The sequence below is a fragment of the Microcaecilia unicolor genome, chromosome 7, assembly GCF_901765095.1.
Source record: "Microcaecilia unicolor chromosome 7, aMicUni1.1, whole genome shotgun sequence".
NCBI classification, from domain to species: domain Eukaryota; kingdom Metazoa; phylum Chordata; class Amphibia; order Gymnophiona; family Siphonopidae; genus Microcaecilia; species Microcaecilia unicolor.
In genome coordinates, this window is record NC_044037.1 from 206,810,781 (window position 1) to 206,836,277 (window position 25,497).

General features: G+C 44.0%; 1 protein-coding gene across 3 annotated transcripts in view; it reads right to left on the reverse strand.

Annotated features, from left to right (window-relative positions):
- Positions 1 to 25,497, reverse strand: part of LOC115474627 (putative methyltransferase DDB_G0268948) — a 68,095-nt gene that overhangs the window by 29,287 nt on the left and 13,311 nt on the right. For 2 of the 3 annotated variants that reach the window (XM_030210186.1, XM_030210188.1), the window contains exon 2: positions 1,785 to 1,895. In XM_030210186.1, the coding sequence (XP_030066046.1) occupies positions 1,785 to 1,895 (111 nt within the window). Of the gene's footprint in view, positions 1 to 1,784; positions 1,896 to 21,033; positions 21,114 to 25,497 lie in introns of those variants that run through there. The other variant, XM_030210187.1, reaches the window with a different exon arrangement.

Consider the following 25,497-nt stretch of genomic DNA (forward strand, 5'->3'; position numbering starts at 1 on the left):
CCAAAATAAAACAGATATTCTTTAGATACCAAGCACAAGTGGCAAAATATCTGAATTCAAAATACCTTTTGGGAAGTATGAACTCCCCCTAAAATCACAGATCAGGAATCTTGGGATACTGCTAGACTCATCACTCACTCTGATCCCACAAATTCAAACAACCTTCAAAAATTGTCTCTATCACTTACGGCAGCTACGAAATCTCTCTCCATATACTGAAAAGGCAAGTCTGACCACAGTGGTCCATGCCATGATAACATCACGACTAGACTTCTGTAAAGCCCTGTACACTGGCTAAACCAAAAAGAATTTGTACCAGCTCCAGCTAATTCAGAATGCTGCAGCATGACTGGTACAAGGCTGCAAGTGGCATGACCACATCACACCCTTCCTGCGAAAGCTACACTGGCTACCAGTATCATACAGGGCTAAATTTAAAACTCCATGTTTGATTTTCAAGGTCCTCAAACAAAATGGGTCAGAGTACTTAAAGAATAAGTTAGCCTTTTACACGCCTTTAAGACCTCTAAGATCCTCTCAAGGATCATCACTATCTGTACATGCCAGCAAGCCTTCGCAGGAGTAGCCCCCACGCTCTGGAATTTACTCCCAGAGGGGCTAGGTGTAACTCGAGACTATTCCTATTTCAGGAAGCAGGTGAAAGCCTGGCTCTTCTCATAAGTACATAAGTAATGCCACACTGGGAAAAGACCAAGGGTCGATCGAGCCCAGTATCCTGTCCACGACAGCGGCCAATCCAAGCCTTTAATACATAGGGTGACTGACTATACACTCATTCTGCACCTGGATAAGCTTAATGCACACACTATAACTTAGATCAGATCCTTATCTCTTGCTTAACTAGACAAAGAACTTGCCTTGAGTTTAGCCAACCGTCAAATTGTCCCAACTGACTCTGTACCATGTATCTTGTTCCCTCAGCTATGTGGTTAGCCATATTGAAGAAAATCTTTAGCATCATATGTTAGTTGAGTGCTCTAATGCATGCTTATTAGGTGTATTATTAGTATTATGCTAATACTGTGTGTGTGTGTGTATATATATATATATATATATATATATATATATATATATATATATCTGGTACTTGAATTCCAGTGCTGTTAAATGTGCATATTTTTGGTGCTGTTTCAGGGTAGTTCTATTATTAGGCTTGAATTTACTTTTTTCAAGTTTACCTTCTCATCTATCTCTAGACATCACAAAAGAAACTGCTTTCAGTTACATTGGTCTCATAGTTTGGAAATCCTTGCCACTGATTTGATTTATTAGAAGTTGATTAATCACCTTTCCTCAAAGAGATAGCAAAGTAATGTACAAAATTCAACAAAATAAACTGGAAAAGGAAAAGAATGCCCAGTATTTTTAAAAGAAAAGAGAGGGGAAAAAAAGAATATGGGGGATAGTGAGAGAGGTGGGAGTTGACTTGATACTCAAACTGGAACCTTCTTATCAAGAATTGCCAATTTTTCTCGACCCATATACCTTCTTAATAGCACAATTTTCTCCCGCAATACTTTCTTTTTTAGTCCCTAAGCCCTCACGTCTACCCTACTAGAATGGCTCCTTAACCTCAGATGACTGAAATTACATTGCAAACCGCCTTGCTGTGTTTACCAATGTAACTGGCAGTATATCAAGCTGATGTAAATAAATGAATAAATAAATTACAAATTCCTTAGTAAAGGCATAGTTGATTCAGGTTTAACTCTGGTTGTCCCTCTCCCCCCTCATGTTAGGGATTTACAGTGCCTCTTCCTTACCTTTTCCTCCAGGTAAGATAAGATAAGTTTTTGGACCTCATCAGGCGGAGGGAGCCTGTATTTCTGATATAAGGATGCATGCTCTTTCCCTTCAAACAACTGCGTCGCCATCTGGAGAGATAAGAATGCTAAAGTAAAAATAAGCAACATTAAGATGTCACATATGTAGCAAGTTACAAGATGGATTTAAACAAGAAAAACACCACTGAATTCTGGTTTCATTCCCCCCAAGCAGTTGAACTGCTTAAGTAACAATCTAGGCACACCTTGCCAACTGGAACATGTATTCAATGCGAATGTAAAAAATTATTTAGCATACTAGTAGCAAGATTTAAATTCGAGGTGAGGAAAAATAAAAAAAAACTTTACAAGCTTGCTTTAAAATTTTAACAGCAGTTTCATGCAACTTTAGAAATGGAAAATTTCTAGGGCAGTGGGAAAAGTGCAAGTAAAAGCCAGTGGAAAAAAATAAACCACACTGAGCAGATCACCTTAGAAAGCTAACTTTAAGGAGACTGCAAAAGTCACTTGGTGTTTTGTTATGCATAGTAGTTGCAACAAAAGATGAAATCCTCCACAGAGTATAAAGCACACACAGAAATGAAGGCTGTCAAAGAAAGGAGGAGTTACCAGACATCATACAACCGTTTATTGAGGGAAGACCCAACCTAACCAAGTTTCAGTTACACAGCCTGCATCAGGGGTCGTCTAGACTTCCATGGCACTCAAGTTACATGATCCAGACTGAAAACATTTGGCACTCCTTATAGAACCACTACAACACTGCAAAGCACCTTCTAAATCACAGCTTTGACTATACACCACAAAAACATAACAATCCAAAACATATGAAAGGCCTAAAAACCACAACATTAAAATAAACTTTAGCACTATCCATGTTAAATCATGCAACATCCAACAACTTTTGTTCCCATTCAGCAATATGAGCAGACCAGAAGGAATCAACAACACAAAAAAACAGCAGCAGAAATGAAGTACTGTGCCCAGATGAGAACAAGAAGCGGAGCCTTGGATCAGAGGAAGCAAATTTTATTATTGGATCCGACACATCCAACGTTTCAGCTAAACAAAGAGCTCCCAGGCTTGGATCCAGAAGCTGCTAAGAGGCTGGAAAACAAGGGTAGAAAAAGTCTACTTTGCCTCGGTGGCAGATGCATCTAAGAAACATGGAGTAGCTGTACTACTACATTCCTCTATTCAAGTGCAGATTCTCAAGACCAGGCCAGATCCATAAGGCCATTTTCTGTTTCTGCATCTCTATCTAGATCAGGTCGAAGTTACCTTAGCTTTCATATACCCTCACAATTACCATCAAGATTCCTTCTATCTTAAACTCCAAGACACCCTATCCCCATTTGTTCAGGGTAAACTTATACTGGGATGAGACTTCAACGCTACTTTTAACCCCTCATTAGATCAGGTGTAGCGGTGGGTCAGGAATTTAGACTGTCGTCTGCTTTGGTTTCTTTCTCTCAGGCACTGGGGACTATTGATCCTTGGTGAGTAACTCACCCTCGACTTTGGGACTATTCTTATTATTCTTCCACTCACAACTCATATTCCAGTATAGACTACCTTCTTCTTAATATCCGTCTGGTTGAGTTAGCTCCTTTCTCTGGAATTGGGGACATTACTTTTTTGGACCATGCACTGGTCTGGGCAGTGTTGCCATCCTTTCGGGGGGAAGATAAGAACCAGAGATGGACACTCAAAACTCTTTTACTACAAGATGCGGAGATTGCTGGTGGCTATAGATCTCTTCTGAAGGAATACCTAGACATGAATCTTCAATCTGGACCTTCGCTAGCCATTGTTTGGGATGCCTTGAGGTTATTTCCTTCAGCAGGCTAGCAAGCGGGCACACCTTCAACGATCCCAGTTGACTAAATGCTTAGATGCAATACATTGTCTAGAAGAATGTCATAAAACTACTGGTTCAGTATCTGCTTTACGAGATCTACAGGCAGCCAAACTGCAGTTAGATGATATCTACTCCGAACAGTCGCAGTTTGTTCAATCTCGGCAAAAAATGGGCCGATATGAACACACTAACAAGACAGGGCGTTTGCTTGCTATGAAGCTTCATCAAATGCAGGCCAATCGAACCATTCTTCATTTAGGTGATGGGAAAGGCAACTTTGTGACCAAATCTTTTCAGATACATCAATGTTACCAAGGAACATTACCAATCACTTTACTCTCTGGATGACAATAATCTCTCGGAAGACACTGACACCTATCTTTCCTCTTGCAATCTTCCTAAATTGACTGAAGCACAAGCACGTCCGGTGACTCCTCACGAAGTTCATTTGGCTATTAAAGGGTTCCCTACGGGTAAATCACCTGGCCTCAACGGGTTGCCAAATTATTTTTACAAATCCTTTGCAGCTGAACTGGCCCCCAAGCTTGCGGACCATCTCAATGCGGTTTGCACGAGTGAAGAGATGCCCACTTCAATGATGGAAGCTTGGATCATGGTAGTCCTGAAGCCAGAGAAGGATTGGGTGGAATGTGCCTCTTTTCGTCCTATATCAGTCTTGAACGTAGATGTCAAGCTTGTGGCTAAGGTCTTGGCCAATCATCTTGCAGAAGTTTTACCATCCATTGTTCATCCTGATCAGGTAAGATTTGTTGCCTGTTGTCAAGTATTAGATAATATTTGCAGAATGATAGATCTTCTCTAGTATGCTAAACATGATCGTGTGCTGATGTGCCTTCTCTGCCTAGATGCAGAGGCAGTTTTTGATTGTGTACATTGGCCTTTTATGTATAAGGTTATGGAGCCTTTTGGGATGGGTGCACATTTTAGGAGCTGGATCCAAGCTTTCTACTCTTCACCCAAGGCCTGGGTCTGTGTTAATGGTGGAAACTCGATCATGTTTTCTTTAACTCTGGGTACGCGGCAGGGATGCCCCCTTTCTCTTATGCTCTTTGCTCTGGTTATGGAGTCTTTTGCAGACCTAGTCCATTCGGATCCCAACGTATCCAGGTTGTGGGTAGCTGGAAAGGAACATAAATTGGCACTCTTTGCTGCTGATGTTCTCTTATTGTTGACACATCCCCTTACTACCTTCCCTAACCTGCTATGGCTTATAGCCTGTTACTCAGCAGTCTCTAGATTTAAGACAAATATGAGCAAATCCTAGGCACTTAATGTTACTTTACCTCGGAAGGACCTGGATTTCCTGTAGACCTCCTTTTCTTTTTGTTGGGTTTTGAGGGGCATTCGCTACTTAGGTGACCTCCTCCTGATCCCATCTTATGCCAACTTATTTTCCTAATTATCCTCCCCTGGTAAAGGGTTTATATTGTGACTTACAGCACTGGGCAGGCCTTGACTTGTCCCGGTTTGGTCACATAGCTACGGTTAAAATGAACATTCTTCTGTGTCTGTTGTATTTATTCCAGGTTCTTCCCATTCGCTTATCTCATGGGTTTCTTTCCACCCTGCAGGATCGCTTGCTTCGCTTTATTTGGCGGAATAGGAGACCATGTCCTCATTCACTTTTATATCGTGACAAGAGAAAGGGAGGGCTGGGAGTGCCCGTCTTCTGGTACTATTGTGTGGCCCAGGCTCATACAGCACTGGAATGGTTTCAGGCGCTTCCCCATAAGATATAGGTACAACTAGAACAGGTAATCATTGGCCCTCAATCTTTGGGATCTCTCATGTGGCTTCCCCGTAAACACCAATGTCTTGCTGGTGACCTTTGTCCTTCTATTTCTACTTTTTATTATTGGGATAGCATGTTTTCTTTGCAAGATTAGATTCTGTCCCATCTTATGCCAATAGCTTTCAACCCTTTGTTTCCTCTGGAGCTGGTAGCTGGGTCCTTTACTAGATGGTTTTCACTAGGTTTAAAGACATGGGACCAATTATTTGACAATGAGACTTTAATGCCCTTCTCTTCCCTGATGGAATCCTAACTGCTCTTGTTGCAAGATCGGTAGGCCTACAACCAACTTCACCATTTTCTTTCTTCACCTTCTATCTGCTCACATGTGCTTCGGGAGGACTCCTTCCTGGAAGATTTGTGTGAAGTCTCATAGCAATAGGGGTTTGATTACATGTTTATATAAAAGGTTATGTTCTTTCACTCCACCATATATTTTGCATCACTTTTGTTGGTGGAATGAGCTGTGGGGTGACACTAGAGGATGATGAGTGGAACTTGCTGGAAAAAGCATTGTTGAAGATTTTAATCTCTGTTCCGATCAAGGAAAACACTGTCAAAGCGCTGTACCATTGGTACCTAACTCCTGCTCTTCTCCAGCACATTTATCCAGGACTACAAGGCGGGGGTTTTGAGAGACTGGTACAATGGGCCATATTTGGTGGTCTTGTGCGAAGGCCCGGGCATATTGGAGAGCAGTTCAACATAGACTTCAGAGGTGGTTGGGGTGTTCTGGCCCCTAGTCACTGATATATTTTCTGTTTCCCAAGAAGGTACCTGGTCTAAAGTTTCCTCAGGCTCTTCTGGTGTAACATGCCATGAGTGCTGCTTGGGTTACTCTGGCAGCTCATTGGAAGCAACACTCTGTGCCTTCTTTGGTGAAGTAGCTTAACAAGCTTTGGTATATCTGTGACATGGAGCGCCTTTTGGCCTCCCACCGTTGTTCTCTCCACAAGTGGGAGGCTGTTTGGGAACTTTTCCTGAGACACTGTACTGCTTAACTCATACATTTTCTGGGGTATTTCTTTTACTTACGTGTCTGCATTTGTTTTCTCTTGGGGGGAGTGGATTGGGAGGAGAGCTAGGTTGGGGGGAGAAGGGGGAGATTCATGACAACAAAAACAAAAACTCTTACAAAGTTTATAAGTTTAATTTCTTTGTTCTCTAGCAACCTTAGGTGGGGATGGCTGATCACCTAATGTTCTGTTTTTGGTTTTGCTGATGTTGTAGCCTTTGCTTGACTCATTGACTTTGTACTGTTTACAGTGTAACCATTTCTGCCTTTTTTGTTTTCAATAAAGACTTCTTTAAAAAAAAAAAAAAAAAAGGGCCCCTTGGTATTTCACTTTGGTTGTTCTTCTGATTTGAGCTGCTTAAGAAAGCCTTTATAATTCTAGTCCTGATGCATTTAGCCAAAACAAGAGCCATGTTGGGTCCAACTCTAGCCCTGATGTAAGCATTTAGCTGAAACACAGGCTGTGTAGGGTCCAGTAATAAAATTTGCTTCCTCCAATCCAAGGCTCAGCTTCTTGTTCCCATCTGGGCCCACTACACTGCATTTCTGCTGCTGTTCCCACTCAGCCATATTTCTAAAAGGACAGAATTTCCCATTCTTAGGACTTCAAGAAGTGAATAACACAGCAAGGAACTGTAAACAGAAAAAATAAATTTTAAAAAACTTTCTTTGTAACCAATAACCTCGCATGTGACACTGGCACAGCTAGTTTTTCTTGTCTCAGAGAATTGCAAAGTAATCTGTAAATCAGATTAAGATAATAAGTCACCAAGATGTGCCATCCCCTGAAAAAAAAAAACCCCACACACTACTTGTTAGAATACATATTTTATCACAATTTGCTGCATAACGAGATGCCATCATAATGCATGTAACTGAGGGAACACATGATCCCTTACAGAAATTCATGAAATTAACTGAGCTGCTATAATTTGTATATTCTGGAGTGATTTCAAAACAGGAGTGGAGGAGTGGCCTAGTGGTTAGGGTGGTGGACTTTGGTCCTGGGGCACTGAGGAACTGAATTCAATTCCCACTTCAGGCACAGGCAGCTCCTTGTGACTCTGGGCAAGTCACTTAACCCTCCATTGCCCCAAGTACAAATAAGTACCTGTATACATAGTAACATAGTAAATGACGGCAGAAAAAGACCTGCATGGTCCATCCAGTCTGCCCAACAAGATAAACTCATGTGCTACTTTTTGTGTATACCCTTCTTTGATTTGTACCTGTCCTCTTCAGGGCACAGACCGTATAAGTCTGCCCAGCACTATCCCCGCCTCCCGCCACCGGCTCTGCCACCCAATCTCGGCTAAGCTCCTTAGGATCCATTCCTTCTGAACAGGATTCCTTTATGTTTATCCCACGCGTGTTTGAATTCTGTTACCGTTTTCATTTCCACCACCTCCCGCGGGAGGGCATTCCAAGCATCCAGTACTCTCTCCGTGAAAAAATACTTCCTGACATTTTTCTTGAGTCTGCCTCCCTTCAATCTCATTTCATGTCCTCTCGTTCTACCGCCTTCGCACCTCCAGAAAAGGTTCGTTTGCGGATTAATACTTTTCAAATATTTGAACGTCTGTATCATATCACCCCTGTTTCTCCTTTCTTCCAGAGTATACATGTTCAGGTCATCAAGTCTCTCCTCATACGTCTTGTAACGCAAATGCCTTACCATTCTCGTAGCTTTTCTTTGCACCACTTCAATTCTTTTTACATCCTTCGCAAGGTACGGCCTCCAAAACTGAACACAATACTCTAGGTGGGGCCTCACCAACGACTTATACAGGGGCATCAACACCTCCTTTCTTTTGCTGGTCACACCTCTCTCTATACAGCCTAACAACCTTCTAGCTACGGCCACCGCCTTGTCACACTGTTTCGTCGCCTTCAGATCCTCAGATACTATCACCCCAAGATCCCTCTCCCCGTCCGTACCTATCAGATTCTCCCCGCCTAACACATACATCTCCCGAGGATTTCTATTCCCTAAGTGCATCACTTTGCATTTCTTCGCATTGAATTTTAATTGCCAAACCTTAGACCATTCTTCTAGCTTCCTCAGATCCTTTTTCATGTTTTCCACTCCCTCCCGGGTGTCCACTCTGTTACAGATCTTAGTATCATCCGCAAATAGGCAAACTTTACCTTCTAACCCTTCGGCAATGTCACTCACAAATATATTGAACAGAATCGGTCCCAGCACCGATCCCTGAGGCACACCACTACTCACCTTTCCCTCCTCCGAGCGAATTCCATTCACCACCACCCTCTGGCTTCTGTCCGTCAACCAGTTCCTAATCCAGTTCACCACTTCGGGTCCTATCTTCAGCCCATCCAGTTTATTTAAGAGCCTCCTGTGGGGAACCGTGTCAAAAGCTTTGCTGAAATCTAAGTAGATTACGTCCATAGCTCGTCCCTGATTCAATTCTCCTGTCACCCAATCAAAGAACTCAATGAGATTCGTTTGGCACGATTTCCCTTTGGTAAAACCATGTTGTCTCGGATCTTGCAACTTATTGGCTTCCAGGAAATTCACTATCCTTTCCTTCAGCATCGCTTCCATTACTTTTCCAATAACCGAAGTGAGGCTTACCGGCCTGTAGTTTTCAGCTTCTTCCCTATCACCACTCTTGTGAAGAGGGACCACCTCCGCTGTTCTCCAATCCCTCGGAACCTCTCCCGTCTGCAAGGATATGTTAAATAAATCTTTAAGAGGACCCGCCAGAACCTCTCTGAGCTCCCTCAATATCCTGGGGTGGATCCCATCCGGTCCCTTGGCTTTATCCACCTTTAGCTTTTTAAGCTGTTCATACACACTCTCTTCCGTGAACGGTGCTTTATCCACTTCAATCTCATTTGTACTTTTTGCAGTCCATCGCGGTCCTTCTCCAGGATTTTCTTTTGTGAAAACAGAATAAAAGTATCTATTTAGCAAATTTGCTTTTTCTTCATCATTATCCACATAGCGGTTCGCAGTATCTTTTAGTCTCACAATTCCCTTTTTAGTCATTCTCCTTTCACTTATATACCTGAAGAAATTTTTGTCACCCCTCCTTACATTTCTAGCCATTTGTTCTTCCGCTTGCGCTTTTGCCAGACGTATCTCTCTCTTGGCTTCTTTCAGTTTCATCCTGTATTCCTCCTCGTGTTCCTTTTCTTTAGTTTTTGTGTATTTCTGGAACGTCAACTCTTTAGCCTTTATTTTCTCAAACACTTGCTTGGAGAACCATATCGGTTTCCTTTTTCTCTTGCTTTTATTTACTTTCCTTACATAAAGGTTCGTGGCCCTATTTATAGCTTCTTTCAGCCTGGACCACTGTCCTTCCACTTCTCGTATTTCCTCCCAGCCCATCATCTCCTTCCTCAGGTATTCCCCCATTTTACTAAAGTCAGCATGCTTGAAATCCAGAATTTTGAGTTTTGAGTGGCCGCTCTCCACTTTAGCTGTAATATCAAACCAAACCGTTTGATGGTCACTGCTGCCCAGGTGGGCACCCACTCGGATATTTGACTCGCTATCCCCATTTGTGAGCACCAGATCCAGTGTCGCTCCCTCCCTCGTGGGTTCCGTCACCATTTGTCTGTGCAAACCGCTTTGTAAAGCATCCACGATCTCTCTACTTCTTTCCGATTCCGCAGACGGAACCTTCCAATCTACATCCAGCAGATTGAAATCTCCCAGCAACAGCACCTCTCTCTTGTTTCCCAACTTTTGAATATCTGCGATCAGGTCTTTATCTAGTTCCTCCAATTGTTTTGGAGGTCTGTAGACAATATGTAAGCTGCATTGAGCCTGCCATGAGTGGGAAAGCGCAGGGTACAAATGTAACAAAAAAAAACAAAAACTGGGATACTCAAATGAGCAATGCAGCTGAATAATCTAAGCCAGACAATACCTAAGATTGTGTAACTAAACAGAACTGCTCTGGAAACAAGACAACCTAAACTCACAATATCCTTAATTTATAGGCTGAAGCAGAAATCACATTCTAAAAGAGAATGAAAGGTTTATATTCATGTTTATATGGATTTTCTATACCACCCTTCAAAAGGTTAGTTGAAAGATTCAATCCTCGGTCCTAGATTTAATAGATTACACTATAGGCAATGGAATATCCTCAATAATTCTGTTTTGAAATAATTCAGCATCAACAGATTCTGGGCCAACCGTTCACGCACGTTTGCCAAACACTCAATAACTGGAAGTGCCACATCTGATTGATCATCATTCAGTAAATAAATCTGCATATCATCCACATAATTCCAGAACCAGAAACCTATAAACATTGCTAGTGGTTGCAGCTGCTGATAGCACACATCCCTGAGGAACACCTAACTCTATCCATTTCCAGCCAGATTCCTCAGCATTAAAAATGATTTTCTGTCTTCTATCAGATAGGGACAAATGAAGCCACTGTTTGGAGACAAATCAACCAATATCAGATAACCCACTGTTATTAAATGATTATGACATCTCAGTGGCATTATTATGGTGGTATTTGGTTGCAAGGAGATGGAAACAGCTCTACTGAGAGTCTCTCATTTCTAGATTATCTAGTGGTTTGCTATCCCTTTATCCAGGCACCATCGGAGCGATTCAAAGTTTTGATTCAAATTGTTCACTAGGAAGTTATCCTTTCCTACCAATTGGATGGCTCAGAGTCATCCCAAGCAAGATGGCTTATTTCCACATTTTGACAATTTCCTGACCCTGTGCTTTTTGCTGATTCACATAGAACAGAGCTATCTGAATTGGGGCAATTTTGTTGGAGAACTGATGTCTGAAAACCTTTGGCGTATTCCAAATTTCCCTTAGTTCTAGGCAGTTTATTTGATAGGTTTCCTGAGCGGACCAAAAGATCCAAGCATGAAGCCTCTCTACAAGGTTCCCTGACCCAGGTTGAATGCATTTGTGGGCCAGATGGAATTTGGAAGGAGATTCTTCTGGCCAGATTTGATTGATTAATCAAATTAGATGAAAAGGAAGTGAATCTCAAGCAGGGGAGACCACAAAATAAGTAACCAAATTATCCAAGCGCTGATGTAACTTCAAATATGAAACTCAAAAAATTCAATGATTCAACTCTTAATTCTTAAACTATTTTAATATCCAGTCTTCATCTCTATAAACATTCCAATCTAAATCATGCAGACCACCCATATGGACCATGTTTCGTCTCTGCTTCAGGGTTGGTCCTACAGCACAATACAATATATTACAACAATAAAATATATAAAATTCTTACATAACAATTAGAACTTACAAAGTGTAACTACTCACATCAGCATTTTTCATTGCATAGTAACTTTTCATTTTCAAGATGACGTCAAACATGAGCAACGCTGTATATTTAAAGACGGCCCATCTATGACCACCCATCGACTTTAGTAAAACACTGCCTCTGACCAATAAATGAGCAACATGTCACAATTAGGGTACACAGTTTGTAACATGAAAATCCATCGTTGTTCTTTATAATTCAGTAACTGCTCAGTTGAACCATTTTATTTTTTTAGTTTAATATTTGAAGTTAAATCAGCACTGGGATAATTTGGCTACAAATTTGACTAACGATTTGGATATTGTCTTATTATAAGCTCTAAGTGGCTTACAGTCTCTGGGAATTAGGATGTAAGTCCCTGAGCCTTTCATGTAAAACAGGCTTTACATGTGTAAAAACCTATATAAAGATTACTCCCACTAATCAAAGCAGGAAAAACAACCAGCTTTGATAACATCTTCCTTCCTTCTCTAAGATATGCTTCTATAAAAAGCTTTTAATACTTCTTGTATCTGGTTTGGACTTTTTTTTTTAATTGAGGGTTTTTTTTTCTAGCTGAGATCTATAGCATCCTCTTGTGGTTTCTGGCAGCACTACACACTAGGAAAAGGGGTATTAATAAAAACAATGTATTGTACAAATCAAGAACTAGGTCAGAATTATTAGCACAGAAAAAGAATAAATGCAGACTAGAAAATGCTCAGTCACCTAAAATTAAGTAGCTAACACACCAGTGGAGTCACTGGTGGAGGTGGTGGTGGTGTGTGTGTGTGTGTGGGGGGGGGGGGGTTGGTTGGTCACCAGGGACCTTTTGCTGTGGGAGTTGGGGGGGTTGGAGACCGGATCTCCAGCCCTCCCTGAACCTGGGGGGGGGGGGGGATTATTGGGGGGACCGGAGGTCCGCCAGACCTCTAGTCCCCTGTCACTGGCAGGTTTGTTGTTGGCGGAAATGGGGGCCTGCCAGCATGCTGGACAGGGCTCACCATTCCTCCCCAATGATCTGCAAACCCTAACGCCAGCTCGGAGCTGGCATAGGGTTTGCCCCGGCCAGCGACCCAATCTTTGGCGCGCTGGCCGCTGATCATTGGGGATTAATATGTTTAGCCCTGTTTAGAGTGCATTTGCATGCTAGTTGTGTTCAGAGCCCTCGAGCGCGTTGTTTCACGCGCTCGAGGGCTCTGATCATGGGGCGTTAGCAAACACCGGTGCTAGTATGGCGCTAACAGCCTCTAGTGCCGGCATTTGCTTCTGATCATCCCCCTGTTAGAGAACAGATGCAGCTACTCCTACTACCACCACTGGTAGGTTCAAGGACAGAGATCACAGCTTAGGGCTGCTTCTCTCTGCTGGACTCCCAGTGAGAGGGGGAATGTAACTGAAAGGAATGGGCAGGAGAAAGGGAAGATGCTACTACTACTACTATTACTTATCATTTCTATAGCTGGAGGTAGGTGGAACACCTGTAAGGAGGGGCAGTAGGAAAATGAAGAAAAAAAGGGAGATAAGATAAGAGCAGGGTGAGGTTGAATTTTATGCAGCCTGCGAGACCATGGGAAGCACACACAGAAAGCTGCCCGCACAAACGTCATTAACCAATTTTTTTGACATCAGTGGAACAGTTGAAGGATACAACAGGACAAGACTTGATTGACAGTGTTAGCAAATGTTTGCTAAGACAGAAGTATATAGTAATAGTAGCGCCTGACCCGAAAACAGGATCTTAAATCTGCAAACAAAATTGGCTACTCGGTTTCAGCAGAAACTGAAGCCAAAAATGAAATTACCCCCCCCCCCCCCCCACTACTTGTTTAACACTGTTAGCAACTGTTTGGTAAGAAAGAAGTAACAGTACAGCCTGACCTGAAAACAGGATATTTGGTTTCTGCAGAAACCAAATCTGAAAAAGGAAATTGGCTACTTGGTTTTAGCAGAAACTGATGCTGAAAACTAAACTGCCCCCCCTCCACCCGACTATAAAAAGAGCCCCCTTCCAAACCTACTTGCTGGGGGCAGCACCCTCCCAAGCCCACCCACCTCCCATGCGGCAGCCCCCTCCCAGGCTCCTCCCCGGCAGTAGCCCCCTCCTGGGACTCCCTTGTAGTTGGTGGATAGTGGGCACCGGAACATCCCCACTCGTTCCTGCCTGTGCCGGTTGACTGTCGCTGGAGGTCCCAGCAGCTGTTTTGACTTGGAGCTGGCCATGCGCAGGAGCAAGTGGGGTTGCTCCTATGCCCAATACCCACCAATGACATGGTAAGCCAAGGAGTGGGCAGCCATGAAGGGGGGCTCGGTAGGTGGCTCTTTTTGGTCAGTTTTTGGTTAGGGGGAGGAGGGCTTGGGAGGTGGCTCTTTTTGGTCAGGGGGAGGCAGAGCTGGGAGTGGGGGGCTGTGCACTGAAATAAGATCACATATGGATTTCAGGCCAGTTTCGGCACTGAAAACAAAACAGAAATTCAGTCGGCATCTAGGTAACAGACCATTCTGAAAATGATTTATGTTCATTCAGTCATTGCATTGAATTTTGTTGATAGTGAATTATATGGCACATTTGTTAATCTTCTATGTGTGGCCCATTAGGAATAGTATCAACATTCATGCGGACCTCTGTTTATAAAGGTTGCCCACTCCTGCGATACAGGTATAAAAATCCAGACAGAACTAGAATGAGTAAATGCAAATTGAGTGCTTACTACAGAATGACACGGGGACAAAGTTTGTCCCCATCCCTGCCCCGTCGGTTCTGTCTCCGTCCCCGCCCCATCCCCGCAGGCTCTGTCCTCATCTGCAGAAGCCTTGAACAATTATGATTTTATATTTATACTTTTTTTTATTAAAGTATAAAAAGGAACAATATGCTGTGCTACTATTGTGTATAAATTACAAATAGAAAACAATAATAACAGTGAGCAGCTATAATAACCTTCCTCACCACCACCCTCTACCCTTCCAACCCCAACAATAGCTGATTTCTACTACCCCAAGGAATCCTAACCAACCTTGTTAAGATGTCCAGGGTTACAAAATACAACCTGTTCTATTGAAAATGATGTGTAGTTGGCATCTCCAATGTTTCAAAGAACACACATGCCTAATTTCTATGAGGTAAGGAGGAGCCACTGTGGATTAATCTGGAAAGATGGAATAGAACACGGGAGGTGGTGGAGAGGAAAACGGTAACGGAATTCAAACATGCATGGGATAAACATAAAGGAATCCTGTTCCGAGGGAATGGATCCTCAGAAGCTTAGCCGAGATTGGGTGGCAGAGCCGGTGGTGGGAGGCGGGGTTGGTGGTTGGGAGGCAGGGATAGTGCTGGGCAGACTTATATGGTCTGTGCCCTGAAAATGACAGATACAAATCAGCACCCAAAGTAAGGGAGCTATGCATGTGGGAGGTTTTTCTGAAGTCCACCGCACTGACCCCTAGGGTGCCCAGCTGGTGTCCTGGCATGTCAGGGGGACCAGTGCGCTACAAATGCTGGCTCCTCCCATGACCAAATGCCTTGGATTTCGCCGGGTTGGAGATGGCTGGCATTTTTTCCCATCATCGCTGAAAAACAAACCCGGCCATCTCAAACCCGGTGAACTCCAATGCATTTGGCCGGGCTAAACCGTATTATCAAAAAAAAAAAAGATGGCCAGCCTTTTCGATGATACGGTTCCGGCCAGCTGTAGCGCCGCCGCCAACATAGATCGCCGGCGATCTATTTGGCCGGCGACGTTCGATTATGCCCCTCCACGTTACTACTATGTATGCCCTAGAGGGGAGAAATATGCCCTGTGAAGCACTGTTATTGTTTTTTAATCTGTGGATGAATAAGAAGTCATCAGCAACTTCAGGATTCAGTCTAGCTCTCCTGTTTTCCACAGTCCTTCCTGCAACAGAAGATGTCTTCTTAGAAGTTGTGCTGGTAGCAGGATGTACAGGATCCCCCATGCAAATTTTGATAGTTGTGGCCAGCATCTTTGCTTGTTTTTCCAAAAAACTGAAATATCATTGTCTGCATCACGTAAACATAACAGTCCAGTTCATTAACAGGCTTCCTTGGGGGAGGGGACCTGACTGCAAGCCACTTTTTCCCCCTCCCCATTTCTCACATAGGACCCACTATGCTAATGAACACGGCTTGACACATGGTAGCATGCACAAAAGCGACTAATATTAATGTTCACATTTAAGGTTCTGTAATCTGTGACACTAACATGTACAGCAATAGGTCAGCGAGAGAACAGTTTCCTTGTTAGGAAGCAGCTGTGTCAACCGCAGTAGATCCCTTACCTGGCAGTGAGTTGTGTGGTCATACCTATCCAGCATATCAAATGTGTCCCTTTCAGCCCTCTTTGGGCTTAGTTCCTGCTGTGTGGCCACATACCAATGTCTGTCCATGCTCATGTCATATGTTATCTCTTTATGTAGATGGTCATGTTACTCAAGGCCAGAATCCCGAAGAAGAGGAAATACTGGAAGGACCAGCAGCAGCAGCGCCAGCACTAGCACCAGCAGATAAGGAAGTGGAGGGGGCTGAATGTGAAAGAGCCAGAGGAGCTAGAGGGGGATCTCCCTGGTCCTACAGAGGAGGAAGAAGGAGTACCAGCAGCTGGGGGAAGATGAAAGCCCAGAATTAGATCAACGCTGCCCTGAACAGGCTGAGAACCTCCTAATGAGCACAGCTCAAAACATCCATCAGAAGCAACGCCTGCTCATGGAAGAGGTCGTGGGGCTGAATCGGAGGCTGGATGCCTTCAACGTGGAGGTGAGAGCCAGAAGGACATTCGAGAAGGAATGTCTCTTCTGCCTCACCTCCCTCTGTACCAGCCAAGCGGGCACACAACATGCTACGAAGGGCATCCACATCACCCTCCCTACCTTTCTCCCCCATCTCCTCAGTCAAGCCACAACACCAGGCACCTCCACCATTCCTCCCAGTGCTCCATCCCCCAGCCAACCTCCTACCACCAGGGCCTCCAGTACTCAGGCCCTCCCACAGCCAACCATCCACAAGTTTTGGAAGAGGTGGATGTGGTGGACTGCACAACCATAGGAGGAGCCTAAATTGAGGACCATCTATGACGCCTGCCTACCTCCCTCCCCAGTGGTCCCATGGACATCATGCTGTAAGGGGCTCTCTCTAATGGACCTTGCTATGCATATCGCTGCTGTTGCCTTTCCTTTGGATCCTCCATCTCACAGGTGTCCAATGGCAAATGCTACCACCAGATAGCAACTTAGGTATTGGTTCTGTTCTGTCACACTGCATCCCCCATTGTTTTTGGTGGGGGTAGGGGGAATGTTGCATTTTTCTTTTTGTTAATGACAGATGTCAACCCTTTAGTTTGTTATTGGGGGGGGGGGGGGGAGTTGGGATTTGTTTTTTGTTTTGTTTTGCAATAAAACTGTTAACCTTTTGCAGTGTTACTGTGACTATCAATTCTTTTTTCACATGCTGCCCTCTCTGTTGGGTCTGTTTCTGAGGTGCCTCATCTCCCTCATCTGCGCTGTCACTTTACTCCCTGGCTCAGGCATGCGGCGCCCTTGTGCTAGGTTAATGCTATTTTCACATACTTGAGTGAGCTTGTAGAGCTCCACCCCCCCACCCCAAACTGATCCAGAGAACAGAACATCATTATACCTCTTCAGTCTCTCTCTCTGAAGGTGCAGAATGGACTTTACCACACATATTCTCAGGGGCTAGCCATGGTCACTAGGGTTGCCATCTGAATCCAGACTCGCCTGACAAGGTTGATCCAGCCCTGGGTTTACCCCACTGCATGCAGAGACTTGTACTTCCGACTTTCCTATTGCATTCCCTAAGAAAAGCAAGACTACAAGTCCCTGTATGCAATAGGGTAAACCCAGGACTGGATCAACTTCCTCAGGCGATTCTGGATCCAGTTGGCAAACCTTTAGAAACATACACACAATAGAGATGTGTCAGCATATTCACGGAGTATTGTTAGCACCTTCCACGACTTGGAGGCCTGCCAACTCATACAAGGTAGTCATGGTCTGCTGTTCTGAGTAGGTCTGTTTAGACAACAGTTCAGGAATATCACAATGCAACGTGAGGTGGCTGGCTGCCTGAGGCCTGCACCCAGAGGAGGTTGCCAGGTGCCTGTGTCTAGGGAAGCTGGGGCGGCACCAACCTTAACAGTGACAGGGCACGTCCCCTCCAAGTACTGACCTCCATATCTTCTTGCAGTTGCCCACAGAGGTACTTGATGGCCTCCCTATCACAGGGGTTCTCTGTGTATATACTGGCTATCAGTGAGGTCCATTAACTATGTCCTAGACCTCTATATCTGATGCAAGAGACCTCTCCCTCTCCCCTTCGTGTGCCTCTGTAGATTGTAAAATGCAGCAACAATGATATAGACAGAACTCTTGCCTTCTCCAGCAGCCATACAGACATTGTTGACACACATACTTTTACACAGGAATGGTATGGAGGTTTAGGGAGGGGAGCAGTGGTGAGGTTAAGGGAGGTGATGTGAGTGGGAACAGAGATATGGACACAGGTGGGGCAGGGAGAGGCCAGAACAGATTACAGTCAAGTAACAAGGACAGAATGCAAGTGAATAGGCTGTACAGTGCACTCAGGCATACACCTAAATCCATACTACAACATGGTAACACAGTGTCTGAATCCCTACAGAAGAAACATCACTCACCTTGGCTAATGCGATTTGCAAGTGCAAATTTCAATAATTCAGATATCATCAGAATGCATGGTGGTTGCCAATTTCGTGCCGAAAAAAAGGCACCAAAGCACTTGTTTCCACCTTTTTGGAGCTCGTGTTCTGCGTAAATGTTTCACAAACACACCTGACTGTTGAGGGATTTGAACCCACCAATGATAGGTCAACTGTTGTAACTACTAGGCCACCTCATCTACTACATAGCCATAGCTCATAGGTATCTATAGTGATGGCCTAAGAGGAGATGATGTACATCTCGAGTGTAAAAGTGCATATATCTGTAGGGAAAGGTGACTATATTCTGCAGGCACAAACAATGAGGTTCTCTTGAAGTCTGAGAAATCAAACAACCTGCTAAACAACAGTCCAAAACCCATCCCTCTATGTGGCAAAGAAGAGAGGTTCCATGATATCACTTTGGCAAACTACTTAAGAGACCCTTCAGATGGCCACATAGCCACTTTGCACATTCTCAACATTTCAACTTGAAATACCTTTTCCCAGAGGTGGTCATATACATCCCCAAGGTCTGGTTGTCAGTCCCAAAGAACTAGCAAACAGTTGAATGTGTAGGTCAATTCTAGATGAGGTAAGAATCAAACCCTGTTCACCTCTCAGTCCCAAGCAGTTACCACTAGGCAACTGGACTACACCACAGCTCTTTAGTGTTCCAATGAGGACCCATAGCTCTGCACAGGGTAGATATCCAAGATCTTTGGCCAAGCACAAAGAACGCTGGTATGGGATGCAAGGTACAATACAGGTTCCAGTACAGTTTACACTATGGCCTAATTATCCCAATTGTGAGCAGCACCCTACACCCTACAGCACACCTCAGAATGTTCATGGAACTATGACATGTTTCCTCAACATAATACACGCTGATCTAAACTCCACTGACAAGAAAATCACACTGAAAACCGCGTTGGACAGCATCATGCTTAGTGCCGAACCACACCAAATACGTATGCACCAGCAGTTAGGACTGCTAAGAGCAGTCCTACGATTCAGTGGCCATTTTACTGTGCATTCAGACCTGATTCTGTAAAAGGATGAATAACTCATAGTAGAGACACCCCTTTTCAGTTGTGCAAATCAAAACTACACGCAGCACTTTATAGAATACACATGGAGAGATGTGTTCGTAAATTCAATTAGTGCTAATTGTTCGTTAGTGGTCAATTATCAGTTCCAATTGGCTTAATTTAGATACATGCACAAACTGGCATTGTGCACAGAATTACAAATGCATCTTTGGACGCCATATACAGAATGCGGTGGTTATTAAACAAGTCTTTAATTTCTTCCCAAACAACATGTAATTTATTATCGCTCTACTATGAATGGGAAGAGTTTTCCAAAATTTGACTCTCTGATAAGGAAAAGATAATTCAAGAAACCATTTATATCTAACTCCCGCTAATGGTGAAAAATATAACAGAAATCGATTCTGCAGTGGTTTGGTCGTACATATAGTTCCTGAATTCAGCATATAAATCATATATTCTGACCATTCAGTATCTTAAAAATCAATGTACCTAACTGGGACAGATCACGAGCTTCTAATGTTAACCAGTACAATTTGGCCAACAGTGGGATGGCCCTATCAAACTTATGTTGGCTAGAATGCTGTGTTCAGCTTCTATTTTGAGAGGTTTGAAGATTTCTTCATATATTTTCAGGACAGCCCACATAAATTACATTACAGTAATCTAATTGTGTTAAAATAAGTACCTGCACCAAGATTCTAAATTCAAGAGCATGGGTGGGTCAGGAACATGCCTAGCACTTACTCACTACGGTTATAGAATACTGACAGCAGTTAGGCACATAACTGCGCACTTACGCTGGTATTCTGTAAAAGCAATCACACATGTAATTGCAGATACATAATTTGCACTAAGCGTGCATTATCCCAGCACTAATTTTAAGTGACCTTTTCAGAATTACCCCCTACGTTTGTACTTGCTCACGTCACTTAACCTTCCATTGCTTCAAGATCACAAGTAAAGGCAGTGGGATTTGAAGGAGCTGCTTACTACACTGCTTCTCACCTTCTGATCACTACAACACATCAAACTACATTCCCCTTTCTCCTTTCCTGTCCACTATCACCAGAATGTATTTTGTGATTCACCTGTAATTTCTGGCAATGTTGATTTTTGCTCATTCCATTTTCAGAATGAATACCTGCTCCCCACCCCCCCCCCCCCCCACCCCTCACAACAGCCTCTAAAATCTCTTCTCTGAAGAACTATTTCAAACTGCTATTAGAATAATTTGTAGAACATTACTGGCAATATATATTAAAATAAAACAAACAAACAAAAAATAACTTTCCAAAGCTCACAAACTTCAGAGCAATACACTCAACTATAATGGCAGTCCAAACTAATGATCCAAGCACCACAGTAAGCTAACTGGAAGTGATTATAGACTAGATTTGTGTATTCTGGGGGAGGAGTAAGAAAGAAGTATAACTGAATCAGTTAACCATTAAAATAATATAGCACTCTAACAGTGGGCGCAGTTCAGGTAAAATCAATGATGTCAACTTACCCTTGGTTGACATCAATCAAACTGCTGCCAGGTTCAAAGATGGTAATCGTGGCCTCGCCAAATGTAAGCAACAAGCTAATTTGAATTGAACAGGAAAGATTACCTTCTGTTTCATTACATGGAAGTACATTTCTTGTAAGAGGTCACTAGTGAATCAATAGTCAAACCTGCTAGATTTTTTTTTAATATGTTTTATTGATGACATAAACATCTACAATAAATCAGAACAATCAGAAAGGTATTACAACAGCGGTTTACCATGAGTCTTGTTACTATAATCTTGACAAATTCTATGTGTCATCGTTACATTTTTCCCCCTCATGTTTCACCCCCCTCCCCCTCCCCCTTTTCCCCTTCCCTTTCCCCTCACCAGGTTTCTAGATGTTATCACTATACTTAACCATTAAGTACTCTACTTCGAGCTCGAGGTATTAAAGTATCCAAGAATGGTAACCAACATTGTAGGTATTTCTCGCCCCTTGGAGTGGCCAAGTCCTGCACTGCCCTGCGTTCCAGGGCACTCAACGAGATCATGTATGCCCTCCATACTTGGGTAGTAGGTTTTTCCTCCTGGAGACAGAGCTTGAGTATTGTTTTTTTCCCCGTCATCACAGCTCGGCGTTGGAAGTAGCGGAGTCCTGCTTTAGATGATCCATGAGTCATAAAGGTATTAAACAAAAGTCCAGGGTGTCTGACCCATTGAACCTTCCACATCTTAGAGACCTGTCTGCAGACCACGGACCAGAATCCCAATATTGGAGGACAATGCCAGAACATATGGCCCAGGTGTGCCCCTCCCCCTGTGCACTTCGGGCAATCGTCTGCTGGTCTTAAGGTAGCCCTGTATGCTCTATGGGGGGAGATAAATAGTCTCATCACAAATTTATATTGGGTTTCTCGTAGTTCCGCACTCCCACACTCTTTATAGCATGTCTGCAGGCATGTCTGTATTACATCTGCCCCAATTGGCAACCCCAATTCCCCTGCCCACGCCAGCCCTTGAAATGGTGCTAGGGGCATAGCGGCTCGGATCTGCGCATGATAGTATTTTAAGGGCACTGCCCGCTTCGCCTCCAAATCTAGGATTTCCATCAACTTTACCCTCACTTCATATTGGAGCGCTGCCCTGGGAAACGATTGTATGTAGTGCTGTATTTGTGCATATGCTAAGAAATCTTTGATCTCTAACCCCTGGCGCCTCTGCAAAGCCTCTCTGGGTTGTAGTGTTCCATCTCTCTTAATAATCTGAAATAAGAAGAAAATCCCTGCCTCCCCCCATTGCGTAAAAGTACGTGAGGACCTACCCACCGGGAAGTCTATGTTACCTCTGATTGGCAGGAATGGGGAGACCTCTGCATCCAGACCGCACAGTCTGCAAATCCACTGCCACGCTCTCTTTAATGGTATGAACAAGAATTGGATATGTTTTGGTGTTTTCACTTTGCCCGGTCCCGCATGTAGCCAATACTAAAATGTACATTCCCGAGCATCCTACATTCCGTTTCTGGGCAAGTGAAATGTCCTGTTCCTCTAAACCAGTCTGCTATATGTCGCATACACCCTGCTATGGATAACCATTTGACACTTAACACCCCTAGCCCTCCCTTGTCTTTGGGCAGGTAGGTTTGCTTTAATGATACCCGGGCCCTTTTCCCATTCCATAAAAATTGTTTTACTATCCTATGTAACGCTAATTCATCCCTGTGGGTCAGAAGAAGCGACAACGCCTGAGTGACATATGTCCACTTGGGGACTATTATCATATTATACACTGCTATTCTGCCCCACAGTGATAAACTCAGCTTCCGCTACATTTGCAGCGTTTCTTTTGTTGATTCCCAGAGTGGTGCCAAATTGGTTTGGTGTAGTTGGTCCAATTTGATAGGGAGGTATATTCCTAGATATTTTATTTTGTCTTCTCTCCATTGCAAAGGGAATGGCCCTTGCCACTGTGACTTTATCCGCGATGTATTTGGCAGGGCCACTGACTTGTGTCTATTTAAGGTGAACCCTGAATGATAGCCAAATTCATCTACCAGCTCTAAGAGGTTGTGCAGTGAGTGCTGCGGTTGTGTTAGTGTGAGTAGGATGTCGTCTGCAAAGGCTAGTACCTTAGTGGGCAGACTGAGGATTGCCACGCCCGCTATTTCCGCATTGTTCTCCACCGTTCGCAGGAACGGTTCTATGTATAATAAGAATAAGAGCGGTGACAATGGGCACCCCTGTCTCGTACCCCTCTGCACTGGAAACGCCCGGGACGCCATTTTGTTCACTAATATACAAGCTTGTGGCTCCGTATATAAAGCTGTTATAGCACGAAAGTACCAACCCCCCCCCATACCTACATATTTTAATACTTCAAAAAGGTACCCCCACCGCACTTTATCAAAGGCTTTTTCGGCAAAAGAGGGTCTCCTGTCGCTCGGCTGTGCGCTAAGGCTAACAAAGCTCGCCGGACATTAAGACCTGGATGCCGGCCTCACACAAACCCCACTTGGTGTGCCCCAACCACATGGTGGAGGTGTTTCGCCAATCGGTCTGCTAGTATTCTTGCTAATATTTTGAGGTCTACATTGAGGAGGGAAATTGGTCTGTACGCTTCTAGGCTTTCTGGGTCTTTTCCGGGCTTTGGTATCAAGGTTATGAGTGCCTCATTCACTCCCGGGGGAAACCGTTCCTGTTCTACCACTTCATCAAAGTATTTAGCCAGAGGCACACTCACTCTATGGGATAGCAGCTTGTAATATTCTGTTGAAAATCCATCAGTTCTGGGGCTGGTGCCTCCCGAAAGTGACCCAATCACCTTTTGTATCTCCTGTGCATCTAGTGGGGCATTAAGTTGTTCTCTCATTTCTGGCGTTACATTTGGGATTCCCGAGTCTTCCAAGTAATCCCGTATTGCCGTTCCCTCTGACTCTTGCTCCGCCCTAAACACCCCGGAGAAATAATCTCTGAATAGGTTCATTAACTCTAAGGGCCTATGCTTTCTAGTTCCATCTGGAGCTCTTAGTACAGAGATGTGGGAGTTCCCCGTCCATACTCGGACTATCCGCGCCAGCAATTTCCCGGTGCGGTTTCCAAATTTAAAATATTGAAACCGTCTATGAAATAAGTATTTTTGTGTTTTTTCATGGATTAATGTGTTAAGTCCTGCTAGATTTGCCATCATTTGGTCATAATGGGCCTGGGACGGCCGGTGCTGGTGTTTATGTTTTGAAGCCCTATATTGGCGCTCTAATTGTACTATACCCTGTGCCAACCTTTTATTCCTCGCCGCTACGTAGCTAATGATTTCTCCACGCAACACTGCTTTTGAAGCTTCCCAGAACAGCCCAGGTGTGACTTGATGTTGACCATTCATATCTGCATAATATTCCCATTTCTGTTCTAGGTAGGTGCGAAAATCTGGGTCTCCTGCTAAATATGTAGGGAATCTCCAGCGAATGTGATGTCCCTCTGATAATCCCAATTCCATATCCACCCAGATCAGGGTGTGATCAGATATTGCCATTGACCCTACCTCTGCTGTGTGTACGGCTTCAAACAAAGTTTTTGTCACTAATATATAGTCTATTCGGGACCATGTATGATGTGCTTTGGACAGGTGCATGTATTCCCGGTGTGTTGGGTGCAGGAGGCGCCAGGGGTCTACCAAATCCAACATTTTACAGAGATAGTCTAGCCCTGTACCCTTCCTGAGCGCTCCCCAAGCTGTACTTGATGACCTATCAAGATCCGGGTCTAGTACCTGGTTAAAGTCTCCCAGTAGTATCCAAGGTGCTGAGTCATATTTTGTCCCTAGTTGCACTAGTGAGTGTAAGAATTGCGGGTCTTGCGTGTTGGGCCCATTTATCCCACAGATGTAGTATTCCTGCCCTTGGTAACTTAAGTGCACCAGCACAAACCGTCCAGCTGTATCTGTTTCCACCATGCGCGTCCGGCCTGCCAGGCCCTTTTTTTATAAGAATGACCACCTCTCCCCGGCGGCCCTCCGCCGAGGAGGAGTAGCACTCTCCCACCCATTGCTGTTTTAGTTTCTGGTGCTCCTCCTCAGTAAGTTTAGTTTCTTGCAAACATGATATAGACACTGAGTTCCGTTTCAGATGGGCTAGTATCTTGGTCCGCTTAATTGGGGAGGTTATCCCCGATACATTCCAAGATGCTAAACGCAATGGTGGTGGTTTAACCATTGCTTCTCATGTGACAGCTGAATTCAAAGTTCTGGCATAGTCTAGGGTTCCGGGTCTCCCAGCCTCGACCCGTCTCCCTCTTAAATAGTACAAAATGTTCATAGTGTTACCTATCTTGTTCATTGTGTAAGTAACTTGAAAACTCGGTGTAGGGTTAACCCCCCCTTCCCTCTTCCCCCCTCTATTCCCTCTGTTCCCTCTTTCCCCTTCCAGCTTGCTCATTTCGGCAAGCGGGTCAGTTAAACACATCCAGCGCCCGCCTCCAACCCCCTTA